Source organism: Anser anser (assembly GCF_964211835.1).
Source record: "Anser anser genome assembly, chromosome: Z".
Classification (NCBI taxonomy): domain Eukaryota; kingdom Metazoa; phylum Chordata; class Aves; order Anseriformes; family Anatidae; genus Anser; species Anser anser.
The window spans coordinates 77,369,765-77,392,467 of NC_139723.1; the positions used below are offsets into that span (position 1 = coordinate 77,369,765).

At 43.0% G+C, this 22,703-nt stretch overlaps 1 protein-coding gene across 4 annotated transcripts in view; it reads right to left on the bottom strand.

Moving 5' to 3' along the window:
* LOC310889389 (phospholipid-transporting ATPase ID-like) overlaps positions 1-22,703 on the bottom strand; it is an 87,408-nt gene that overhangs the window by 26,611 nt on the left and 38,094 nt on the right. For all 4 annotated transcript variants that reach the window (XM_083816776.1, XM_083816775.1, XM_083816774.1 and 1 more), the window contains 9 exons: positions 15,874-15,987; positions 13,639-13,737; positions 12,609-12,670; positions 11,174-11,246; positions 10,915-10,985; positions 9,984-10,066; positions 6,863-7,021; positions 5,802-5,890; positions 267-463 (listed from right to left, as the gene is read on the bottom strand). In XM_083816776.1, coding sequence (XP_083672902.1) covers positions 267-463; positions 5,802-5,890; positions 6,863-7,021; positions 9,984-10,066; positions 10,915-10,985; positions 11,174-11,246; positions 12,609-12,670; positions 13,639-13,737; positions 15,874-15,987 — 947 coding nt within the window. The remainder of the gene's footprint in view (positions 1-266; positions 464-5,801; positions 5,891-6,862; positions 7,022-9,983; positions 10,067-10,914; positions 10,986-11,173; positions 11,247-12,608; positions 12,671-13,638; positions 13,738-15,873; positions 15,988-22,703) is intronic.

Genomic DNA, 22,703 nt, shown 5'->3' on the forward strand with positions numbered 1-22,703 from the left:
GTGGAGAAGAAAGGGTCTCACTGAAAAAGACATGTTTTTACCCCCCTGTCCTTTTAAAATGACACGGGTCTTGTTAAGACCCACAAAAAAAAAAAACGGTGGCTATGAGGTGTCTTCACTAGATGTCAACAGCATAGAGCTGGCCTTGGCTGTGTGGGATCATCCACAATGGGGTTGCATTCACATCCAGGAAAAATTCTGCTCCCAGATAAAGCAAAAGCTAAAACTCTCCTAGGTGAAACATGAAAGGAGGTTCTAGCACGTACCTGACGTAGAGTGAAATTGGCACCACTGTGTTTAGAATGATCACATATGACCAGAACATGAGGAAGCCGGAGTAGGAGGCAGAGTTGACACCCTCTGCCCAGGGCAGATAGACTTGGAAGTTGTAGCCCTTATCAGACTCCCAGATGCCATTGCCAATGGCTAGGATAAGACACATCAGTGCTAAAAATCCAAAGATCTGGAAAAAAAAAAAAAAGAAAAGAAAAAAAAAGAAAAAAAAAAGAAACTGCATATTAGAAACTGAAATTGTTATTTACAGGTTAATTGGATGACCCTAACCAAAAGGGGTTGAACAGCTTGAATCACTGAGGAAGGCTCCTAGGAGTGAAGGAGGAAAACAGGCAAAAATATGACACTTTGTCTCAAAGATGCCACTACACTGTGCAGTCTTTAGTGATTTGGGGCTTTAAGTAGAGAGTAGACTAATTTTAAGTAGAGATCTAAAATCGGGTGCTCATGGGCAGCTGGCTGCAGAACATCAGATCTCATTAGAGGTGAGTTGAGCTGCTGCTCTTCAAATATCTGGCTGTATGTTTGGGAATAGAAACTCCGTGGAGGACTTCTTCTGACTGTTAGCCTGATGTGCCATAGTTTCCTCACCATTTCCGAAAAATTAGTAAAGATAATTTGTAATGCAGGAAATCCAGCACTGTGCAGGTTGGAATTCAGCACTGGATACCCTTCTGATGGTTAAAGGAGAGTTAATCACTGACTTAGAACTAATGGTTGCCTTGGTACCTACCATCACAATCTGATTACATTTCATTTGAGCAAACAGAAAGCAACAGAAACCAGTGAGGTGTATCCTTGGACTTTAGGGAGGCCTATTTCACGAAGCCTAAAGCAACCAGGGGAACAGCAACTGGGAAGAAAATTCCAAAGCAGAACACCTTAATGAAAATAGGGACTTGCTCAGGAACACAATTTCATAGACACAAAAGCATTACATAGGTCATAAAAGTTTTTTTTTGTTGTTGTTATTGTTGTTAAACAAGATAATAACAGCAATACAAGTACTTGGGAAAGGATAAAAAGAGAAGGGGAAGAAGGAAAGCTAGTAGAAATTAATATGAACCGCAATGAATTACAGACCTTGTGACTATCTAATGGTGATGCAAATACCAAGAAAACAGTAAACTCACTAATAGAGTTGTGGAAAACGCAGACATTCGACAGACGTTCCTCCATGAATGATGGAGGAATGAAGCAGAAGGATGTATCTATCCCATATGATGTAGCAGGTGGAAAAGACAGTACACCTACTGTGACAAGGAACAATATGTGTCTCTGTCTGCTAATAATAAGCATTTTCAAAACAGTGGGTCCAGGTAATTTAAAGCTGAAAGCTTTAAGGGACTGAGAAATTTTCTTAACAAATCAAGTTAATTTTTAACAATGCTTTAAAACTGTGAAGCTCCACCATACTGAAAATCTGTTAACATAATTGCAATATTTCAAAGGTTGAAATGGTGACTGTGGGAAAGATAAACAGAAGCTAGCATGACATCATTCCTGGACAAATGATAATAAAAAAAAATTCTGTTGATATCAACTTCTCCAAATATTTGCCTTAAAAATCTACCATCCTAATAGAAATGTGAAGATATGTAATCAACAGGCTGCGCAACAGCACAATTAAAAATCTCTTTCAACTATGGTCATTAGTTCATTATTAGAAATTATAATAATTAGTCATTAGAGGAAATATCAATGCACTGGGCCATTATGTATAAGGCCACTCAGCAATAACCACAATACAACAGTAACCAACTATTTTTGAAAAAACAAGTGTGGTACAAATGTAGAAACATTGCTGGTATAGCAGATGTTTGCATTGCTGAAGTAACCTATGAGGGGGAGAGTGATACTTTATGGTATGATTTGAATCACTTGGTTAAAAGTTCATGTCCAACCAACTTGAGTTTTAACACCTAGAAGATGGTAAATGGGGACTTCCGTAAATAGACGTATTGGGCTGAGTTTCAGGAGGCACGTTTATTTCCCACAACCATAGTAGTTTTTCTGAGCAATTGTGGGAAGCCCAATAAATTACCCCACTGGTGAAATGCAGACAATATTGCTTGCTAGTAAGGAATGTGGTGTGGTGTTTATAAACCTCTGTGGCCAGCACTAAAAACAGACTTCATTTTGAGCTGTTGTAATCAGGATGATCTAAGGATATGTGAGAGGCATGACCCAGGAACAGGTTATGTCCTTTATTAAACCAATAGATGGAGAAAACAGATGAGCCCATCCATTTTTAGAGGTATTTTAGTTGGTCAAGAAAAAGATTTGACTTCTCTCTGCAGACCTTGTCTGTTATAAAAGAAATTAATTAGAAAAGGCACCTGGCTCTTTTATCCTATCACTGTACCCTAAATGATTCCTCATTGCCTCAGAGGTTAAAATTTGTCAGTTTGTCAACATAAATCTGTCTAGGAAATTCAGTGTACGATTTAGCAACAACCATACATGTGGGGCAAGACAGCTGAACTCTAATACTGCAGCTTGTGTCTACTTACTACTGCATACGCTTTATGGCTTTATTTTGCTTTATGTCCATTTTGCATGACAATGCTCTTGTCCCTACCAGCTCGATTGGCGTGCAGTCCTCACACTTACACAAAGACCACTAACGTGCTCTTTACTTTCAGACAAATGTGAAAGACTGAGCCGTTAACAGTGGCCCCGGAGATTAATTTCTCTACAGAGAAACAACTGCGTGCAGGATGTTGTAATCATTGCCGCAGCTCTGCAAGAGAAGGATGTGAATAAACCTGATCACAGACCGGTGACACTTCCCACCATCAGCAGCCTCCCTCTCAGGGACCTGCCTGTGCAGAGATGGATCCTCTGCAGGACTGAGTCAGACTTTTGGAAGGAGGAGCTGACTTCAGATAGACATTTCCTTTCAGATTGACAATTAAAACAGTCTCGGTTTCTTTGCTGGCACTTTGAGTTCTGTTCCAGGATTTTAAGCAATAAGGCATTTAGTGATGAAGGAGACAGCTATATTATCTGAAAATGCGCCCCCCTCAAACCTGCAAAAAAAGTAGGTATTGGAGGAAAAAACATTCCTGGCTCTAGCAGTAGTGGCCCTGGCTGAGGAATATTCACTTTTTTCCCCAAGAAAAGCTGTGTTCCTCTCCTGCTGTTTTCTGCCCTGTGCTGCCAAAGGGCCTTGCAGAGAGAAATGCTCCCTAACATGAACAAACAGTGATGGTTTCCATCTGGAAAGGTTTATTCCCAGTTAACCCCTGTAGGGACAGACCAGGATCAATGCTGAACCAGGTCTCCCTTGGCATGCCCTGCCAAAAACTGATTTGTTCCTGAAGTTTTATGGGCAATTAAACACAAAATAGCTTTGCCAGTGTTAACATTGAACAAGTTTCATTAAGCTAAAATAAGCTATTTATAGCAAGCTGTGGCTGCTTGTATTTCCAAACTCAAGAGAGCAATATAGTGCCTCCTTTCATTACTGCGCTTCGCAACCATTGACCACCCAAATTGTTGGAAGGACCCGATGCCACATCCCCTTCGGTGTGCCAAGAGCCTGTTGCTTGCGTTAGGGCAGAGCTGTACTTAGACACCAAAATGTTAGGTGCCTTAAAAATGCATAAAGGAGAAAAACACATGTTTGGCTCCAACAGTGCCCAAGAACCCAGGCAGAGGCTGATGCAATCCACTGCAACTTTCTCTCTTTTTTTTTTTTTTTTAAATGGAGCCAAGAAGTAAATCCATCTTGCTCGCATTGATGAAGAGAGGCCAAACAGACTGAAAGCTCTGGGTGGGACCCTTGACTTGTGAAAGAACTTTTGGCAAACCTTCACTGAAAGCTAAATTCTGAGTTCGCTGCACAGTTTTTCTCTGCTCCATATCTTTGCTCTTTGGATCCCCTACACCTCTGTTCCCTGCTGCTTTCCAGATGTAGCAGAGCACCTTTAAAAACATGAAGTTTTTCAGAAACCTGCAAAATTCTGAATGTTAGATGCCCAAATCTTGCTTGGTGTTGCTGTCCCCTTAAGTTCAAGGGAAGAAAACAAGCTGATGATAACAGGCAAGAATTTCACTTGGCAGAGATTGGTGTTACTAAAGGGAGTATCCTCACTGTACACTGAGCAAGGACTCCAGAGGGCCTGAAGACGACCCTGGAGTGGCTGTCTGTGCTGTGGCATTGCTTTACAGCAAATATGCACGTGCACATGTGCAGGACACTACTTCACAGCTCTGGCAGTCTAACCACCATTCCTCTGGTGCAATTTCAGTCTCATAGGCACAACCTGCTCTGCCGAACAACATCTCCCATCCCGGTACCCAACTAAAGAGCTTTTGGGATTCTGAGAGAAAAACAAAAGGACAGGTCTGGGACAAATTGGCCAGGATGGAGATTAGAGATGTCTGTGCTATGAGACATACAGTCACAGAGGGCAGGGAGAGCTCAGAACAGCCCTGCACAGGCTTTGCCCTGGGCTGTGGTAGGCAGGATGCTGTTGGACACCTCAAGCTCTGTCTTCCCCAGGGCATGCTGCAGTACCACGGGATGGATCTGGCCCCCAGCCTGGCTGACAGGGTGGGATGGAGAGCAAGGGCAGGAGAGAAGAAGAGGAAACAGATGGCACTGATGTGTTTTGTGACCACAGGAACAGACAGACCTTCCCAGTGTCACAAACTGAAGGCAGTGCAGCGTGCATGAAAAAGCTTGACATGATTGAATCTGAAGGAAAATATAACCTTGAAACTAAATAGCTTTTCTTCAAACAGCATTGAGTAAAGCACCATCAGAATGCATGTCTCTGAAGAACAGCAGTAACAACCAGAACGGTCCCTTCCCTGAGCAGCTTTGAACTCAAGAGGTAAAATCTGCGGGGAGTCTGCAAAAGAATCACTACCTCTGCCTGGAAGTGTTTGCCATTTGTTACAACCACTGGCTAGTGTAAACCTCAGCTTAGGTCTACTTTATCATCTGTGGAGAGTGCCTGCAATATAAGATTAGTGTTCTCAAATCTGCCAGCTGCTAAAAACATCACTTTCTGGGTATTAACAGGACCATGTCTAACTTTTTACCCTAATGTGACAAGACAAAAGTTCGCATCATGTAAATTAACAAACTCAATTACCAAGTCCTATGCAGATATCGAAGCTGCCAAGAAATCAGGAAGAAGAGGGAGAACTGCTAATGTTTATATAAATAGAAAATGACAAGATTACTAGGGAAAAAGGCATTTGTGGGCTTCAAAGTGATTCTCACAAAAAAAAAAAAAAAGTAAAGCAAGCAAGAGCACAGCAAATGAAAAGCTCATAAGAAAGGTACTTAACATTGTCAATGTAATGTCCTTGCTTTGCAAGATGGGTTCGCAGAGGCACTACAGGACTCAGTCTGCTAATACATTTCTACAGAATTTTTCTTTTTATCATGAGTCACTTCTGATACTCCCTCATTTGTGTGGACAAAGAGGTGGAGCATCTGGAAACGATGAACACAGCTGAAGAAATTAAGCTAAACTAATCAGACTTACCATCAACACAAGGACGTTCATGAGCCGATCAATGCTTGTCCTCTTAAAAGTTGTTTTTCCACTGTTCTGCATGAGTTTGGTGTCTGGCCCTGGGGATGAAACAAGTTCATGAATTTTAGAAATAAAGTTTATCAGTTCTAAAACCAGTTCCCTCTGAAGCCTCACTGTGCTATACTGCATAAATACCCATCACAGCTTTCTTGAAGGTAGGTACATACAGTATACAGTGCTAGTAGGAAATTTAGGCAGAAAAAGGTTAAGTCTCTTCCCTTAGATTATATGGAAAGGGTCACATAAAGCCATTAATTCTGTATTTTGATCCATTCTCTTTTTTCAGCAGTCAATCCTCCCTTTCAGGTTGAATTACTTTTCACAGAATACCTGATACTGCTCTGTTATTAGTGACATGTTATACATTGTCTCATATGTCTACAGCACTATAGAAACAATAGAAGGTCTATGCTTGTAAAAAGCAATATAGTAATAGTCTACAATAATATCATTGATGACCCTGATATTCCAATATGGATTGAAGTCATATAGAAATGCTGTGGAATTTTTAACTGGATATACTTAAGAGTGGGAAATTTTGAACAAGTCTGGGGAGAGAGACTCCTATTGACCCAACATGGATCACTGATGGCAGATTTAATTCAGATTTAATTCTTAAGTGCTTTCATATTGAGTGACCAAGACTTTTCTCATATACTTTGCTGCATGTTTTTCAGAAATAAGAGCCTACTTCTGCTAACAAAAACATTTAAGTAAGATCGAATGGGATGTTATAATATATCATTTGCAACCCAGTTTTCTCTTATAGACTAATGTTAAAAATTTCAGGTTAAAATCCCCTACAGTATGCAAAATTCCTAGCCTAGATTTAAACTAAGGGATTGCATGCATTGTTTTGCCTTTTTTTTTTTTTTTTTTTTTTTGGTTTTAGCAGTTAGAAACATATTTTCCAAAGAGGAAAATATTTGGTTCATTTGCCCTTACTAGTGTGATGTGCTCCTGTGCTAAAGCTTTTGTGCTCTGCAATTCACGTCAGTTTTTCTACCCACCAGCATAAATAACGAGACCAAAGCACCACTCTGTGTTCCTAATAGTACAGCCCCTCAGCAACATCTTCTCATTGTCCAGGGCATACTTCTCTCCTCGAAGAGTAAGAGTTCCTGTGAACTTATCCAGCTTGTTATTTGGTGCCTCACATCTGACTTCACCTGTTTAAGAAAAAGAAAAAAAAAAAAAAGCTGTTAAAAATCTTTGTAACCTAGAAATATGTCGATTAATACTGCATTCTCATGTTATCCCCAGACAGGGAATACTATATAGTAATAATACATTGTAACTGCAGTTCCCTGCTGACCCTGTCATGCCCATCCTTTATCCTACATTTACTGATGTTTTGAGATATTGCTCTTACCCCATATCTTGTCATAATCCAATGGGCCACAACAAATTTGGATTTATCTTAGATTTTTGGAAATGGCAATTTTTTACTAGTAGAGTCCAAAATAAAGTTTCCACTCCTTTTATGTGCATGAGAAGAAATACTGAACAAGCAACATACTTTTAATCCTTTTACAGCAAGTTCGTCATGGTAGGATGTCACTGGATAATTTTGGATAACAGTGCTGACCTCACATAATTCCTATTCCATTTGCTTTAAAACTGCATGAACCCAAGTGAGAAAATCATTGCCTGAAGGCTGCAAGAGAGTAATTAATTGGAGTGTCTTTGTTCACTGTTTTTAATTTCATCTACATTATACCTTAAAGTCCCACTGGCACTTGAAAAAAGATGCTACTGCCTTTGTCCATGTAGCTGACACTCTAAGTGATTGGAGAACCTGTTTCCATTTCCACACTTATTTATTTCTTATAACAAAACACGTTCATATAAAACTGTAAATACAGATACTTCAGTATAAAAATTATTTAAGTCAACATTTGCACCCAACATCTGAAGATTCAAAGCAGAGTCCTGTGGGTGTATTGGAAAGAATTGGAAAATACAAATACACCTTACTGAAAGGGATTCCAAGATTTCAGTCTGTTCAGTTAATCAGTAGGAACATTAAAGTTATTTTGATCACAATCTGCAAATATCTACATAAGGACCAACATTTGCAGAGAATACAACTCTCCCAGCTGTTCTCAGACACAAACACACTCAGCTCAAGAGGTTGGAAGCAAAATCCAGAGAAGTGCAGAAAAAAAGTACAGCTTTAAGTATCATGGTAATCTCCACCACTGAAAATTTAAATTCAGGAATGGATGTTCTTTTCAGAGAAAAGTAGCTCTACTGTAGTGCAGATAAATCATCAAATTTGAAAGATGAAGCAATTAGGAAATTCAATGATACATGTGACATCATAGCTGATGATGCTGTTCTTGTGTTTTATCATCTAGTTGATCCAAGAACAATCAGACCTGTCCTCCTTAATTTGTAAAAGGCTACAGTAACCACACCTGTCTCATGACAGCCCTTGCAACCCCCAAAAAGCATAATGAAAAGAGAGGCTTTGCAGTGTAAGCTGAAACACAGCACAGTGAGACTGGTGAACCAAAACCAGGGCACACGATCTATCACTAGGAAGACTGCCTCTCACGCTACCGTTGGGACATGCCTTGAGTACCTCGTGCGTTAGCATCTGAATCTGCTTTCTAGTAGGTGGGTGGGTCTGAGATTTTGACATCAGAACGTATCCACTCAAATTAGTCTGACCACAAAAAAGTGAGAAGCTTGAGAAATTCACCCAGTGCACCTGCCCCAATGACTCTGAAAGAAGCTGTGCCTACTGTCTCCTTCTTCCGTTAACAGCAGGTTAATCTGAATGCATTTCACCTGAAAGAGTTAAATACTGCAAAGCCTACATGTGATAAGTAGTACGTAAGAGAAAAATATTGTTTCCTTACTTGTCTCCCAGTCCCTCACATCAAATCAAGTTCATCATTTTGCAAGCATCTTCCTTATCTGAACCATCGCAACAACAACAAACATCATAACTCACTGTAAGCATTCCACTGAGTGCCTGTATTAGCTGCTCAACCCTTCCCTCTCTTCCTCTCCTAAGAAATAATTAGATAAAGAATTACATAAATATTTAAATACTTTCACAGAGATAAGCTAGGGAAATGCAAGGTTGGGTCTGATTCCAGGCACTCTTCCCAGTATTCTTCCAAATATAAATCGTCCTGGGAAACATTTTATTTAGTATTGCAAGGAGGCCACTTTTATTTGCAGTATAACCAAAATAGAGATATAAAGGACAAATAAATATTTGATAGAGAAAATTTAATTTCCAAATGATTTTGAAACATTGTGTTTTTGATTATGCAGTATCAAGAATGCAGTATCTTTAAATAAGCATTATACAGAAAATGCTTGAAATATGTTTTAAGATTAAGGTTTTGCTTACAAATTGATACACACTGCAGCCTCCTCAGGAAGACAGTTAAGACATGCAACCTTGACTATTAACTTAGAACATCTAGCTGCAGCCGCAAAAGCATATTTCTCAAGACCTAAAGCACTCAGAACCACAGCCTTCACTTTGGAGAAGTCCCAACGTACTGAGCCACTGCTGAGCTGAGACCACACACAATATTTCACAAAACCTCAACGTTGAAAGCAAAAGAAAAGCCATGCCCTTGGATGGTACCACCAGAGACTGTTTAAGCTACGCTAACTCTCTGCCACATCACCACCATTTTTCCTGGAATCATTATTTCAAAGAGTGTTTTATTCTTCTTCTTCTTATTATTATTATTCCTCTTTATTTAAAAGCACTTCCTGAGAGCCTGCAGTCCTTGAGAAGTTCCAAGGACAGCAGCACTCACTCCACCCCCTTCCATACTGACTCTTCCCACAACCCTGCCCTCCTGTCGAAGCCAACAGGGCTCTGTGAAGCTTGACAGACACCCCTTGGTCTGTTCCCCCATCCTCTCTCTGCAGAGGGATGACGTGTGAGCATGGGGTATTCTGTTTGCAGTAGGTCTGGCTCCTTTTTCCTATATATGTGCTGTTACATATTTGAGATGCAAGACAGTGTGAAGAAAGGACGCCTTGACTGTTAACCACATCTGAGCTGCTGGTCCATAAATATCTTAAAATGCAGTCTTTTGGGGGCACTAATAGAGGAGAGAAATTGATATAAGTGAATTTTCTATGTAGACTCACCATTGAAATCTGTCAGTTTCTGAAGGTCTTCTCCAAGCTCAGCAGTGACTGTCAGTGCCTGCTTCACCTTGAGGTTTGTTTCACTGTAATAAATTTTATAAGGCATAAAAAACTGAGTCCAGCACTCCCTGAAAACCTTCCTTCTATTCTTGAGAACTGTATTCTTCCCTAGACACCTGATGGACCGTGCTATCATGGGCCTTTTCTACCTCGCCAAAGGAATGTAGTTGTCTTTTTCAGCTGCAAAGACATGCAGTCCAGAGGAATTCAGGACATGGGACCAAAGAGGGCAAGGTGGCTCTGCCACTGTCACCACAAAGTGTAGGACCAAGCATCCCATCTCCCTGAACAGCTTGCTGTCTATCCTGCTACTCATACCACAGAATCCCCAGGTACTTGAGCATATAGGAGAGCTTTGGATCTTCTCCCATAGTATTCCAGTCCTGAAGTGCACTGAAGTCCTGGGACTAGCTAGCTGGGGAGGTGAGTTGAAATGCAACATCAAAGAAGCATTTCATTTGTCCTAGGCCTCCTAAAAGTTTTCCCTGGCACTTGCATGTACCAGAACTGTGGGCTCATTTTCAGGAGGAAGCAAAAGGAGAAAATCCAAAGGACTGCATGTAGGGTCTGAGCAGACCAGGTCACCTAACCTCTCTGGTCTTACTTGGTCACCAAAACAACACCGAAGTCCACAGCTGACGCTAACTCTGGGCAATGTAGCAATGCAAATTGGGTCATAACGATGAGACCAGCTCCAGTTTACGCTAACTAATACAAATAAGCTGTAACCCTCTGACTTGTGGCTAGTTGTGCCCTGGAGTAAGCAACATTTGGACCGAATAGACCATTGCGGCATCCAGGGCCACCCTACAAGATTTGGCCTTGCTCTGGCAGCAGTGACTGTCCCCCAGGAGCAGGATGGCTTGCTTACCCGTCCAGTTCGGCCGTTTCGATGTAGGTCAGGCTGTGCGGCTCGCTGCTCGACAGTAACAGCAGATCGGCCTGAACACAAACAAACAGAGTGGGCATGAGTTATGGTCAGTGGCACCGCTATGCTGCATGTGGTTTCTGAGCACTGCAGCTCTCTGGGGTTGTTGTCACCCCTGCTGACTAGTCTGCTTGTGAGTGACAGGCAATAAGAGCAATTACGGAGAATAACTGGGAGCAGAATGGAGAGAAACTGTACTCACCGTCACAAAGTTGTTGTTTTCTAGTTTTATTATATCCCCAACTTGGACATTCATCCATTTTTCATCCTTCAACCTGCAAGAGAACCCCCAGTAAGTAGGCACATAGAGCAAACACCACTTATGAACGTAGGGTACTCTGCTCTACTCCAGGCTGTATGTCTCATCAGGACTTGGGCTGATGGTAAAACGGAGCAGCGGCTGCCACTGTGTGGCCTGGTCTGTGGTAGGCTAAGGGACAACACAAAAAGCACTGTCCTGTCCAGGTTCTTCCTTCCTTCTCCTAAACAGCCACGGTGTCTCAGAAAGAAACTCTCCCCATCTGCAATGGCCTTCACAGCACGATTCTATTGTACAGTACGGTAATTCTAGATGTACAGGCACCCAGCTAAACTGCAAGCACCAGCATAAGTCGTGATAGGTGTGCATGAAAATCCTAGAGGGTAAAACTATCATGATATATCAAAACAGGACTGCATATTCAAGCTGGAGTTCACCTCAGCCATCGACATCAGTCAGAGTTGGGGCAGGACCTGTGTTTTCCTTTTTTTTTTTTTATTTAATGCAGAACGTTAACACATTTCTATTTTAATACGTGTTTACTAGACACAGTAACTAATAGACAGTAAACTAAGAAACTGGTTTACTTAGGAGAAAGCACAAAAAGTATGTTCCTATTCTTCAGTTTCCAGTTATATTTTTAACTGTTCAATCATCTGCTGGAGTTTACACAATATACTACTATCTATAGTACAGAAACAAAAAAAAATCACCAGAAACTTCACAGCTGTCTACAGCTGTGTCCTAAGGCTGCTGGACTCCATGGAGCTGCAAGCAAACAGCACATCTGTCTGCTACAACAGCCAAAGCCCCTGCTATTACTTCTGAAGACAAAGAACAGTGCTAAGCAGTACAATATCCAAGACACATTTGAAATGTTTTGAGCACATTTAAGTCTGAGGCATTATGCACATAAGTAAACACACTCGAAGTATTACAACATGGATGAGGAAGCTAGCTGTACTTCTTGATTTAAAATCACTTGTTGCTAATGTCTAGTGTTGCCTAATGTAGAAATACATGTTACAAGTATAGACAGGGAGATATCCTTGACTGTCGTTTCCAGGCTAAGGAGTAAAATATTATAATACTCCCAAAGTAGCACTTATTTAAACATATGTATATATCCATCCAGGAAAAGAAATAGTTTACTTTCTGCCTGTGCAGGGTCACAGCCATAATGTCTGCACTGATTGTATATTGGGTTCTTTAAGCAGCCACATAATCCAGAACCACACAGTGATTTAACATGTTGAAAGACAATTCCATTTTAAATTGTTTAGTGATCTTTGGGAATCACAAAGGGGAAAAAACTAAATGCTCTTCCCAGTGGTTCAGTATGTTCAGTCAAAATTACAGCAAAAGAAAAAGGACTTACATGCCATTGATCAGGACCTGGACTGGGCGGTTGTTGACGTGTTTGTCGCTTTTGTGTCGATTCTGAAAATTTGATCATCACATTAAAGGGCATTTCCAGGAAACCAAGCATACAATAGCTGTAGGCAGTTCATTAACATTTTAGGTTTTCACCCAGCTGGCTGAATGGGTATGGCAGATTAGACTCACAACTGAGTCATAGTTGAGCTCATGTTCAGCTAGTAAGACAGGACTGCAGAGAGCAGCAGGCAACACAGGGCTTGCTCTCAGAGGGAAAAGAGAGGGCAGGGCCTTATGTGCTCTTAGCACAGTCCTGATTCAAGTGCCATTGGTCCTGCCCATTGCAGTTTCATAAACTAGGCACCCAGAGAAACCCAACCTTCTGCTCTGGTATGGGAACTGGCCAGAGATGTTCTAGATGAACAGAGATGCTGCCTGGGGAAGCACCTCACCATCTCTGGCCTGTCCACATGCAAAGCTGCACTGTGTCTCCACTGAGCTCCAGACTTATTTTACTGAAGGAAGAAAATCAGATGTTAAACTCAGCTCTGGCCTAGTCTCTCTCCGTGAAGTTGATGGAGCTTTGGCTATTAGCTCTGATGGGAGCAGATTTGGGGCAAAGTTGGGCAAGCATGAAAAATAACACACAGGTTGTATGCTTACTTTCCTAGGAGACCCTCCTACGTTGGGGCTATATGTCAGAGGATGAGTTGTCTGAAGCGAAAGCCTAAAATCAGAACTCTGTGCATGCATCCAGGCATATCCATTGGTTACCACATTTTCCAACATGCTGAACAGTTCCAGATAAAGTCGATGGAGCTGCTGAGCTGTTCAGCAATTAGGAAATCCTGTCTCCCTTTTAGATAATGAGCTATAAATTTGGGGATCTAATCTCAGACCTCATCTTGGCCCGAGATCAGTTCTCCAACTGCCCTCCGCTGACTGTATTTATTTGAAACGGTTTGCTTTAGTCACTGTGCTGAAGAATGATAAGCAAACTCCAAAGTACACAACAGCAATTCAGATCTTACAAAATCGTCGATGGCATCCTTGACTCCTGATACGGCCAGCACCAGCACGAGGGGCACCACTGTTGTAAACCAGGCCAGTGAGGAAATTTGAGGAATCAGCTGTAGGAAGAAGAGATCTCAGATGAGATTTTTTTTTTGTCTTTTCATCAGCTGGAAACAAAACACTGTTTTCTGTGGAAGCTGCAGACAACATTTTTCTACAATATCTGAATACAGAATAAAGACAGAAATGCAGCTCTGTCACTTACATGTGACCACACAAATATGGGAGAGCCAGGGAAGCCAAGCTTTGCTCACAAACCAAGCTGTAATTTAGGATATAAACTGGTGTTATCAGGAAATGCAACGGGTTGCTCTTTATTTGTAACTTTGGGATCGCAAAGTCCCCAGTGGATTTTTCTGGAGGCACTGACATAGGCAAGCCTGATGTGAGGGACCCAGAGTTATCTGATCAAGGCCTGCTGTGCAGAGCCTTCGAAGTTTCAAATGCTTCAAAAGAATCATAGGATCATTTAGGTTGGAAAAGACCTCTAAGATCACCAAGTCCAACCATTAACCTAGCAACGCAAAGTCTACCACTGAACCACATCCCTCTCACTGCATCCATCAGAGTGGATCTGGGCAGTGTTAACTCCACGGGCATGGTTAAATTGACATTTATGCCACCAAACCGGTGCTTATGGAGAGGTGCTCTTTGGGATTGCTCCTTCCACTGCACTGTCACAACCCAGATCCTACATGCATCACCAAATCCAGCCAGAAGGAATGATGTTTAGGGACCAGCAGAGCCCCGCACATCTGTGGAGGCTGCAGAGCCACGTTAACTGTTTCCTTCTCACCTAACTGGGAAGATGCACTGGGCTGTGCCCATGGCACGGGGAGGCAGAGTCCCCACAGCCTGCCCATCACAGCCTCTCCTTCTAGTGCTACAGGGATGGAGTGAGCCAGCAGAAGAGGCAAAAAAAAAAAAAAAAATGGGGGCATAGGGAAATATAAAAGACTAATCATTGCCTTCTTTAGCCTAATTGGATGAAAGCAGCAGAAAAAGCACTATGCTTTTATAAACAGTCACTCCTAGGTGGCTCAGCAAAAGACACAGCTGAATAATTTAAGGCAAATAGCTTGAAATACTGTAAATATGATAGACAAACAGCTAGAGTGCAGTACAACAACACAGGAACAGTGCTGTCAGCTTAGCTGAAAAGGCACTTTTACTATAAGCTAGTTTCTTGGAAAATATATGTGAACTGAAATTTCCCAAATTCATTCCCTGTAAATAAGCACAGAAGATTATATATAATTTGGTACAGGCTGAGCAAAATTATGCCTAGGAAGTCTTGAGTTGAGAGACTGTAAAAGATCATTTGAAAAAGGCAATTTTGAAAACTCGTGTGCACTGAAATGATTAGATTTAAAATATAATTACTGGCACAATCAAAATTGTACCAGTTGTTTTTGTATTTATTAATTTATTTATTTTGGATAATACGTATTCCAGTATGACTCAGTAATGACAGACTACACAGCTTTTTTTCCATATTCTAGCAAAGGGCAAAGGGGCAGAACTCCTGATAACCAATTTCTCTGGCGTGTCCAGCTTTCAGATATGGTAACAGCATCATCATCGGCTATGAGCAAAGTGCAGCTTGATGCCACTAGGAGCCACAGGGTTCGGTGGTGTTGCCACTGTCTGGCATGATCCATGTTAGGCTCCTTCCTCACCCTGCTGGGCAGGGAGCAGCAATATTCAGCTTTATGCAAACGAGCTACAACCCTCAGCCTTCCTGATGTTAACTCCTTCTTTCCCAGGGAAACTGTACTGTTTACAAATTTGTCCTTTTTCATGCTGTTTCCTTTGAGGCAGTCAACGCAGTATAAAAATTTGCCTTTAAACCTTTTATACTACCAAAGGAATAAGCAATGTAAATCCAAGGACAGGCAGGAGCACTCAGATTTAGACACAAAGGAGTAAGAGGGCAGGGCATGAAAAATTTATACAATTTGCTGAAAAGTTCAATTAATATTTTTCTTCATTTATTTCAAACCCTCACCCAAAGGTAAGAGAGGAAATTGCTTTTTTTCTCCTCTACTTTCTATCTACTTTAAGGTTTTACTAAGACGATAATTCGTAACAGGGAAATAGCTTGCACTTTATTACAACTATCAACACATAGCCAGGCTTTGATAACAGACAACGCAATCTGTTAGAAAGAGCACAGCACAGTGAGTTCATACCTGCAAAATCAGCAAGAAAAGAAAGTAAGCGTTGGCTATTCGCTGGAACTGTTCAAACAGGTTGAGAGGCAGGAAAGTGAAGAAGTTGTATTTCGATGTTTTAATTGAATTGTTCTGTAGGGAAAAAAAAAAGGCAAATAAATAGGATTGGTAAAACAGGAAACGAAATTACAGCACAACCCATTTCAACTGTGTTTTTACTTGCTTATATTTAGCAATAGCATTGTTTTCAGCAGCAGCTCAAAAATCATTTCCTTTTCCCCATACAGTCATGTCGAGTCTGGGTAAACAGAGAATTCCTCACGGAATTGATGAAAACATGATGCTCAGCTTATGCCAGTGCAGTCGCAGGTGGATGCAGGTAGGTGTAGTCACTCAGAGACACATTGTCCTTTTATTATTCTTTCCACTTACAAGATGCACAAACAGAATTGAAAAAAAAAAAAAAACTGGAGCACAAGCCAGACATTTTGTTGGTAGAATCTACAAAATAGTTAGTAAACACATGCAACGCCACTTATCTATAACTTGACCTGAGACTTCACAGCAGCAGTTGCTGGAGCTATAGGTCTGCCCAGGGGGAGAGCCTGGCATTATGGCCTGTAGCTGATTCAGCAGCCTGGAGAGGTGACTGGTTTCTATTCCATAGGGATCACTTGAATGTGGCTTTGTGCAAACAGCCACTAATGCAGGAAATCACCATTTCACTAAGCAAGCTGCAGCTTTGTTCCCTATTTCCAGTTTCTTTTTCTAATTACAGACAGCCCCTCCAGCCACAAGCAATGGCTGGTCCCCCATCTGTCTTCTTCAAAACAGAGAAAGACACCAGCCCAGTATTACAGCATGGGGTATTTTCTTCCCTGAAGATCAGAGCTCTCCTCTCTGGTCTCTTTCTTGCCACCATGGCTCAATCCATCGTATTGAGCTCACCAGCTAGGGCTGTCCCAAATTCCTAGAGCTTTTAGCTCAGGTCTGCCTGTGCTTTATAGTGCTCTTTGGAGCTGCCCAACACACCAGCTTCCAGAGCAACACCTTTCCATGCCTCTCAGCTATTTACACAACCCTATCCTGATGGAGTGCACAGTATGCGGTGCTCAGGGCTGTGGTAGCAATGTGAGATCCTGGGCTGAGTGCCCAGCATCAACCCAGAGGTTTACTCTTTTCAAGCCTAACGCTCTGTTGGAGTATCAACAGGCCAAATGCAAGCTCCCGAGGGCACAACAGAGTACAAAGGGTCACACTGAGCATAGAAGGAGGCACAGCATGAGCCCAGGGTCTCAACACCAAGGACAGAAAGAGCTATGCACATCTGGGCAGGTAAGTGTGACCCACAGGTTTGTTCTTTGGCTTGACAAGAATTTTGACAACTATTTTTCCCAGCACTGTAGGGAAATGGCAGACACTTTCCTCCCCTTGGTATTGAGGTGTGCTGTGCTTTCCTTTTATATGAAATTTATTACTCATTCATCCAAGGTTAGTCCTGGAAGCATGTATGCCATCTGTTGCCAGCATATCTAAAATTTCTCTCAGAGAAGCTCTCTAGAAAAAAGCCTATTAACCCCTCCAAGGAAACCTAGTGTGACAGCACACAAGGAGGTTTATATTGCACAGTGCATGTTCATCCAAGAGTAGATTTGCTGGTTCAGTTGAAGAGCAAATGGCAACCATACTGGCAGCTATAATGGTGACATTAATACGTACATTAATCTAGGACCTCTACTTCTAAACTGACTCACATCAGCATGTTTCCACTGCTAAACCAGCTATTTATCATCAGCAGCATCAAGTGTGTAAGGGGGAAGCAATTCGATTTTACGCAGTTATTAGATTTCTGGCTACATCAAGACACAAAGTACAGCAACACTCTTTGGTGCCAACTTCATGTTTTAATCCTTTTGTACAAGCCAATGAATAATTCTCTAAAAGACCAGAGGTGGAAACGCCCTTCATGGAAGAGCTAGCCAAATCCTCCAGTTGGTGGCAAGAAGAGATGATTATCAGTGATCATCATATGAAAAAATATTGCCTGTCTCCTGGCACCGTGTAGCCATCGCTGGGTGTGGCTAACTTTGCCTGTGATCTAAATATCATGACACCTTGTTAAATTCATTTAATTTCAGAATTCCTCAGCATAGGATATGTACTGAGCATGCAGGCTCTATGGACGCTGCTAAAACAGAAGCAACAGAATAGCAGCATCCTCTGCAAACACAAAATTCAGAGAATTAAATGACTCTGTTGACAAGTCTGCGTCCAACAGAGTCTGGCAGATTATATTTACCAAAATCTGGATCTAAAGATGTCCAACAACCCTATAAAAAATATAAAAATCACTGCTACTTACTTAAAAAAGAGAAGACAGTAGCTACAGGAAAAAGTACGGACAGAGGACTTGACCTTCATGCGTCACCAGATTTCAGAGGGTCGTATACATGGGAAAAACTAATCTGTAAACACAAAGTTTAAAGGACTTTGCCTGCAAAAATCGCAGAGGTGGGTAGGAAAAGAATGGGAGTGGTTTATTTCAATTCCTGCCTTCTATTTCTGTCCATTAATTACGTCAAGAAAACCACCAAATGAACCAGAGACATTCAGTTTGTTTCCTATTGCCATTAGGCATGTTAAAATCCCCGAACATAACAGCTTCCACATGCTTAACTACACGGATCTGAACATCCAGTGTTTTCTTCACAGCAGTTGAAGATAGGGATAATGTTTGTTGTGTGCTGTTTTGGGGACTTTGGGACACTGCAGACCTCAGGATGAGGACAGGTAATATCGCAGTGGAGTTGCTCACTACTTCAAAATCTATAAATAAAACCCAAGGCTGGAAGAATTCTCCATAATCATTATAAAGATTTCTAATTTAACAATTAACTTGTTCATGGCCTTCGGGGGCTAAGGGAATGTAACTATTAAATGGTAGAAACAAACTAGGAGAAACGTCAGCCTTTCCAGCTGAAGGCTCTGCATTCCCATCCAAGGATAGAGCTGAAGTTCCGTGTGAGAGATCGTTCACGTTTTCATACAGTACTCCAGGGCTGTGTGCTTTGACAGCTTGGGGTCTCTGTTACAGGGAAGCCTTGGCTGGGCTCGACTCCACATCTTATCCTGTTCCATGATGCATAATACCACTCACTCACAGCTCTTCCTGACTCTGGGATGGGAGCTACAGGCACCAGGGACACCACACTGAGTTAAACAGTCCATACACTGCCATCATTTTAAGAGAAATGCCACTAGCACATCATCCTCCGTACCCCCCCCATGCTTTGCCCTCAGTGGGGGAGACTCCCATGTGGGACAAGCGATGGAGAGGGAAAACCTCTGAAGCGACAATTAAGTGTGAAGAGGCCTTTCAGGAACTCCTCGTTCCACAGCAGAATCACAAAATTTGAACATCCAAGACAAGCAGCTCCATGGGCCCAGCACAAAGTCCCCCATTCTGCCCTAGACTTCGTGGTTTACCTCCGACAGCCATGGACCTCTGTCCCCAAGGACCAGCACGCCCCTGGTTACCCAGCCCCAGGCTCTCAGGATGTGAAGCTTGACATGACAGCAGCATTGACCTGTGGGTGAGGGATTAGTCTCATCTGCTCTTTTCAGGGGCTACATTTGCACCTCCTGGAGGTGCAACTCCACAGCAACGTTTTCCCTAAGAATAGCGCTCACAGCATCACGGTTACATGAGTCCAGATCTGGCGGATGAGCTGTTACTTCGGGGGTGTTTTCAGAAGCCTGCCTCTGACGTCAGGCCACGGGCAAACGCTTGGCAGATGGCTCCTACCTGTGTTCGCAGAGCAAACACAAAGTCGTCTCCCTGAAATATGAGACACTGCGGATTTGTGGTCGTATTGCAGCCGCTAAAGGGGGATGCCCAGAAAACACAGGGTATGACAGGGCATTGTCCATCTGAATTTGTACCCCTAACTCAGTCCTACATGAGTTTCTAGCAGCTGGACAACATGGCCCAAGGCAAATCTTACAGAAAACTTGGCTGTCCATCAGGAATGTGTGCCACAACACCTGGTAATTCGCTGGCACCCGTGTAGCACAGGGTACAGACTGGCAAAGCAGCTGAGAAACACAAACAGCCTTCCCAGGTGCTCTGATAAAGCCTTGCAAGGAGGTGGCAGGGGGGCAATTCAGCGGCATTTTGTCCACCTGCAGTAATACCTGCAGAAACCTGCAGTTTGGAAGCTTCCAAACCTGCAGTTTGGAAGCATGCAACTGTCATATGCAGAGACATGCCCATAGTACTGCGAATGTGCTCAAGGACTTGTTTAATAAACCCGTGGAAGAGGGCACGTGGTGCCACTGAGGCTTTGTTTTCACAGGCAGTACAGGATAGCCATATGAGATCTGTTTTAAGCCTAGAAAGTTCACTGCCTCATTCCCAAAAGTGGGCAGCAGCCACAGCTCAACATGACTGAGAAAGGCCCACTGGAAGGTGATGGGGTTTACGTGGTGCCTGAAAAGATCTCATCTTGACTCTCAGAAGAAAAACATTGGCCTAACATCAGAAATGGAAAGATCCATATCCAACCCACACCCCTTCTACTCCTCCTTTTTTTTTTTTTTTTAATTATTATTCTTTTTAACAGCTTTGGAAATTTCTTACATATGCAACCCCTTGACCCCCTTTGCCCCTTGCAGCTAATAATAGAGTTCCAGTATCCAATCACGCATTCAGTATTCCAGGAAAATCTCTAGGAAAATGCACTCACTGGGCTGTGTTTTCCTTCCTTCTGCCTGCAGCCACCCCATTACAGAGCTGTTAGTCAGTCGCATGGCTGCGGTGAGTATGCATGGGGGCAGATGGAGGTGGCATGGCTTGCCAAACCTATTGATCCCTGCCTCCCGGATGGACCTTGGACTTATGGTGGGGTCTTGTTGTCAACCCTGTCTCTGTATCGTCTCCCACTGCTCATGACTGGGCTTCCTAAAACGGACCTGGATCATTACTTCACCTTGATTGGGACTGCATTATGGACCTCACTAGCAGGTGCTGCAGGTCTGTGCCCTGGTCAGGGAGGACACTGCCTGCACTGGGGTCACCCCAGCTCCCAGCTCGTCCCCTCTTATGGGGCTGCTCTAGGACAGTGCCTCAGAGGCTCTTTGGATGGATCCAGCCAATGCCTTCCTAAATGCAAAAAGAGCTGGTTACTGCTGCTCCTTCAGGAGCTGCTGAGACCGCTTTGCACATGATCAGAAAACACTCCCTTCGACCTCAGGCATGACGAAGGTGGGAAACATTCGCAGGTTCGGGATGGGATCAGAGGCAGACGTTGCTGCCTTCCTGACCACATACCAGGTCCCTGCAGATAACCTTCTGGGCATCCTTCTCAGACTGAAGCATGCAAGTGCAGGAGTTGGAGCAGTCTGAGCCCACTGCCCCAGCTCCTTCCTCTCCCATGAAATTTCAAAGAAATAACCCAGCTGCCACTCCAGCCCAGGGTAATGTGTATTGGCCATAGGAAGTTATATACATCCCCCCTATTTCACTGGAGAATTCATTAGGTGACCAGGGAAAACAAAAAGAGTGCAAGGCTCCCCCTCGCTGCTGGCCCTGCAGAAAGGATGCTGGTTTGACCCTAGATCGTGAACCAAGATGAAACTTGTCATTGACTCATGGGCCTCGCATTTCCTCTCCTATTGTCTGCAAGCCAATTTCAAAGTTGTTTTCGCAGCCCTTCATGACGTCCCAGTGCAGCTGTGCTGAATTCCAATGTGAAAGCGAAGAAATAAAAGGGAGTTGGAATCAAAGCAAACATTAAAATCCTTCAGAAGAGATTTTGCTCTCCAGAGTTTCCATGGACAGAGAGGTGCAGGGCTGGCCCACTGTGGTGGGTCTACGCTGATGCGTTCCCCACAGTGGTGATGCTGGGGACAGTGCAGCCAGGCTGAATCACCTCAGACAGGAATCGTGATAAATCCACTTAAACCTCACTGGAACACACCTGGCACCCTGCTTTTCACTTCATTTTGGTCATTACACAGGCAAATCTCCTACAGAAGCCAGGAAGGATCTGTCTGTCTAAGGTGTGAATAAACACAGGATTAAGACTTGACTTTTCGATTTTGCAGACCCATATTGAGTCCATTTCTGTGCCGCACTAAGTGCCTTTGCATGTCACTTGTTCACGCTTCGTTTCTGACTCATTCCAAACTAATTTTGTGAACTGGTGGGCAGTACGTACCTTCACACTCAGCCCTTCCAGTTAACTGCACCGCACTTTGTTCTAAAGTTTGGTTTATTTTTTTAAGCGACTGTGTTCTTGCTGTGCAGGATAAGGCCAAGGATGGGGCTGCGTCAGTCTGAGAGCTCGAGTTTCAGCTTCAGGTCTTCACACTAAGTGCAAATAAATCCTGAACTACCCAAGTACTACCAGAGCCACTGCTAGAAGCTGCTGCCCTTAATCACAGCAAAACTCATCAGAAGGCACATAAGAGGCATCACCAGATAAGAGACACTTCCCTCACCCCTCTCTCAGTCTCCATTCACACAGATCAATGAGACTCCACCAGTCTTCCATCCCACTGTAGAACATGCTTCATAGCACTCTGCAGGGACAGGCCTTCATGTCCTCCTCTGAAACTGTCCCTCTGCCTCTGTGTTAATGGGATCTCTACCACATGTAGCTCCTATCCTCTTCTTTAACCATCAGCTTCCCGCACTGCCCAACCCCTCATGTTGTTTTCTGATGAGCTGAGGGAGCGAAGCTTGCCCTCTGGATCCTCCTGCAGGTCCATGTGTGATCTGGACATGCCCTTGCATGAATTGGCAAGCGCTGCTTTCTGCAGTGCAGCATCGCATTCCTGCAGAGCTG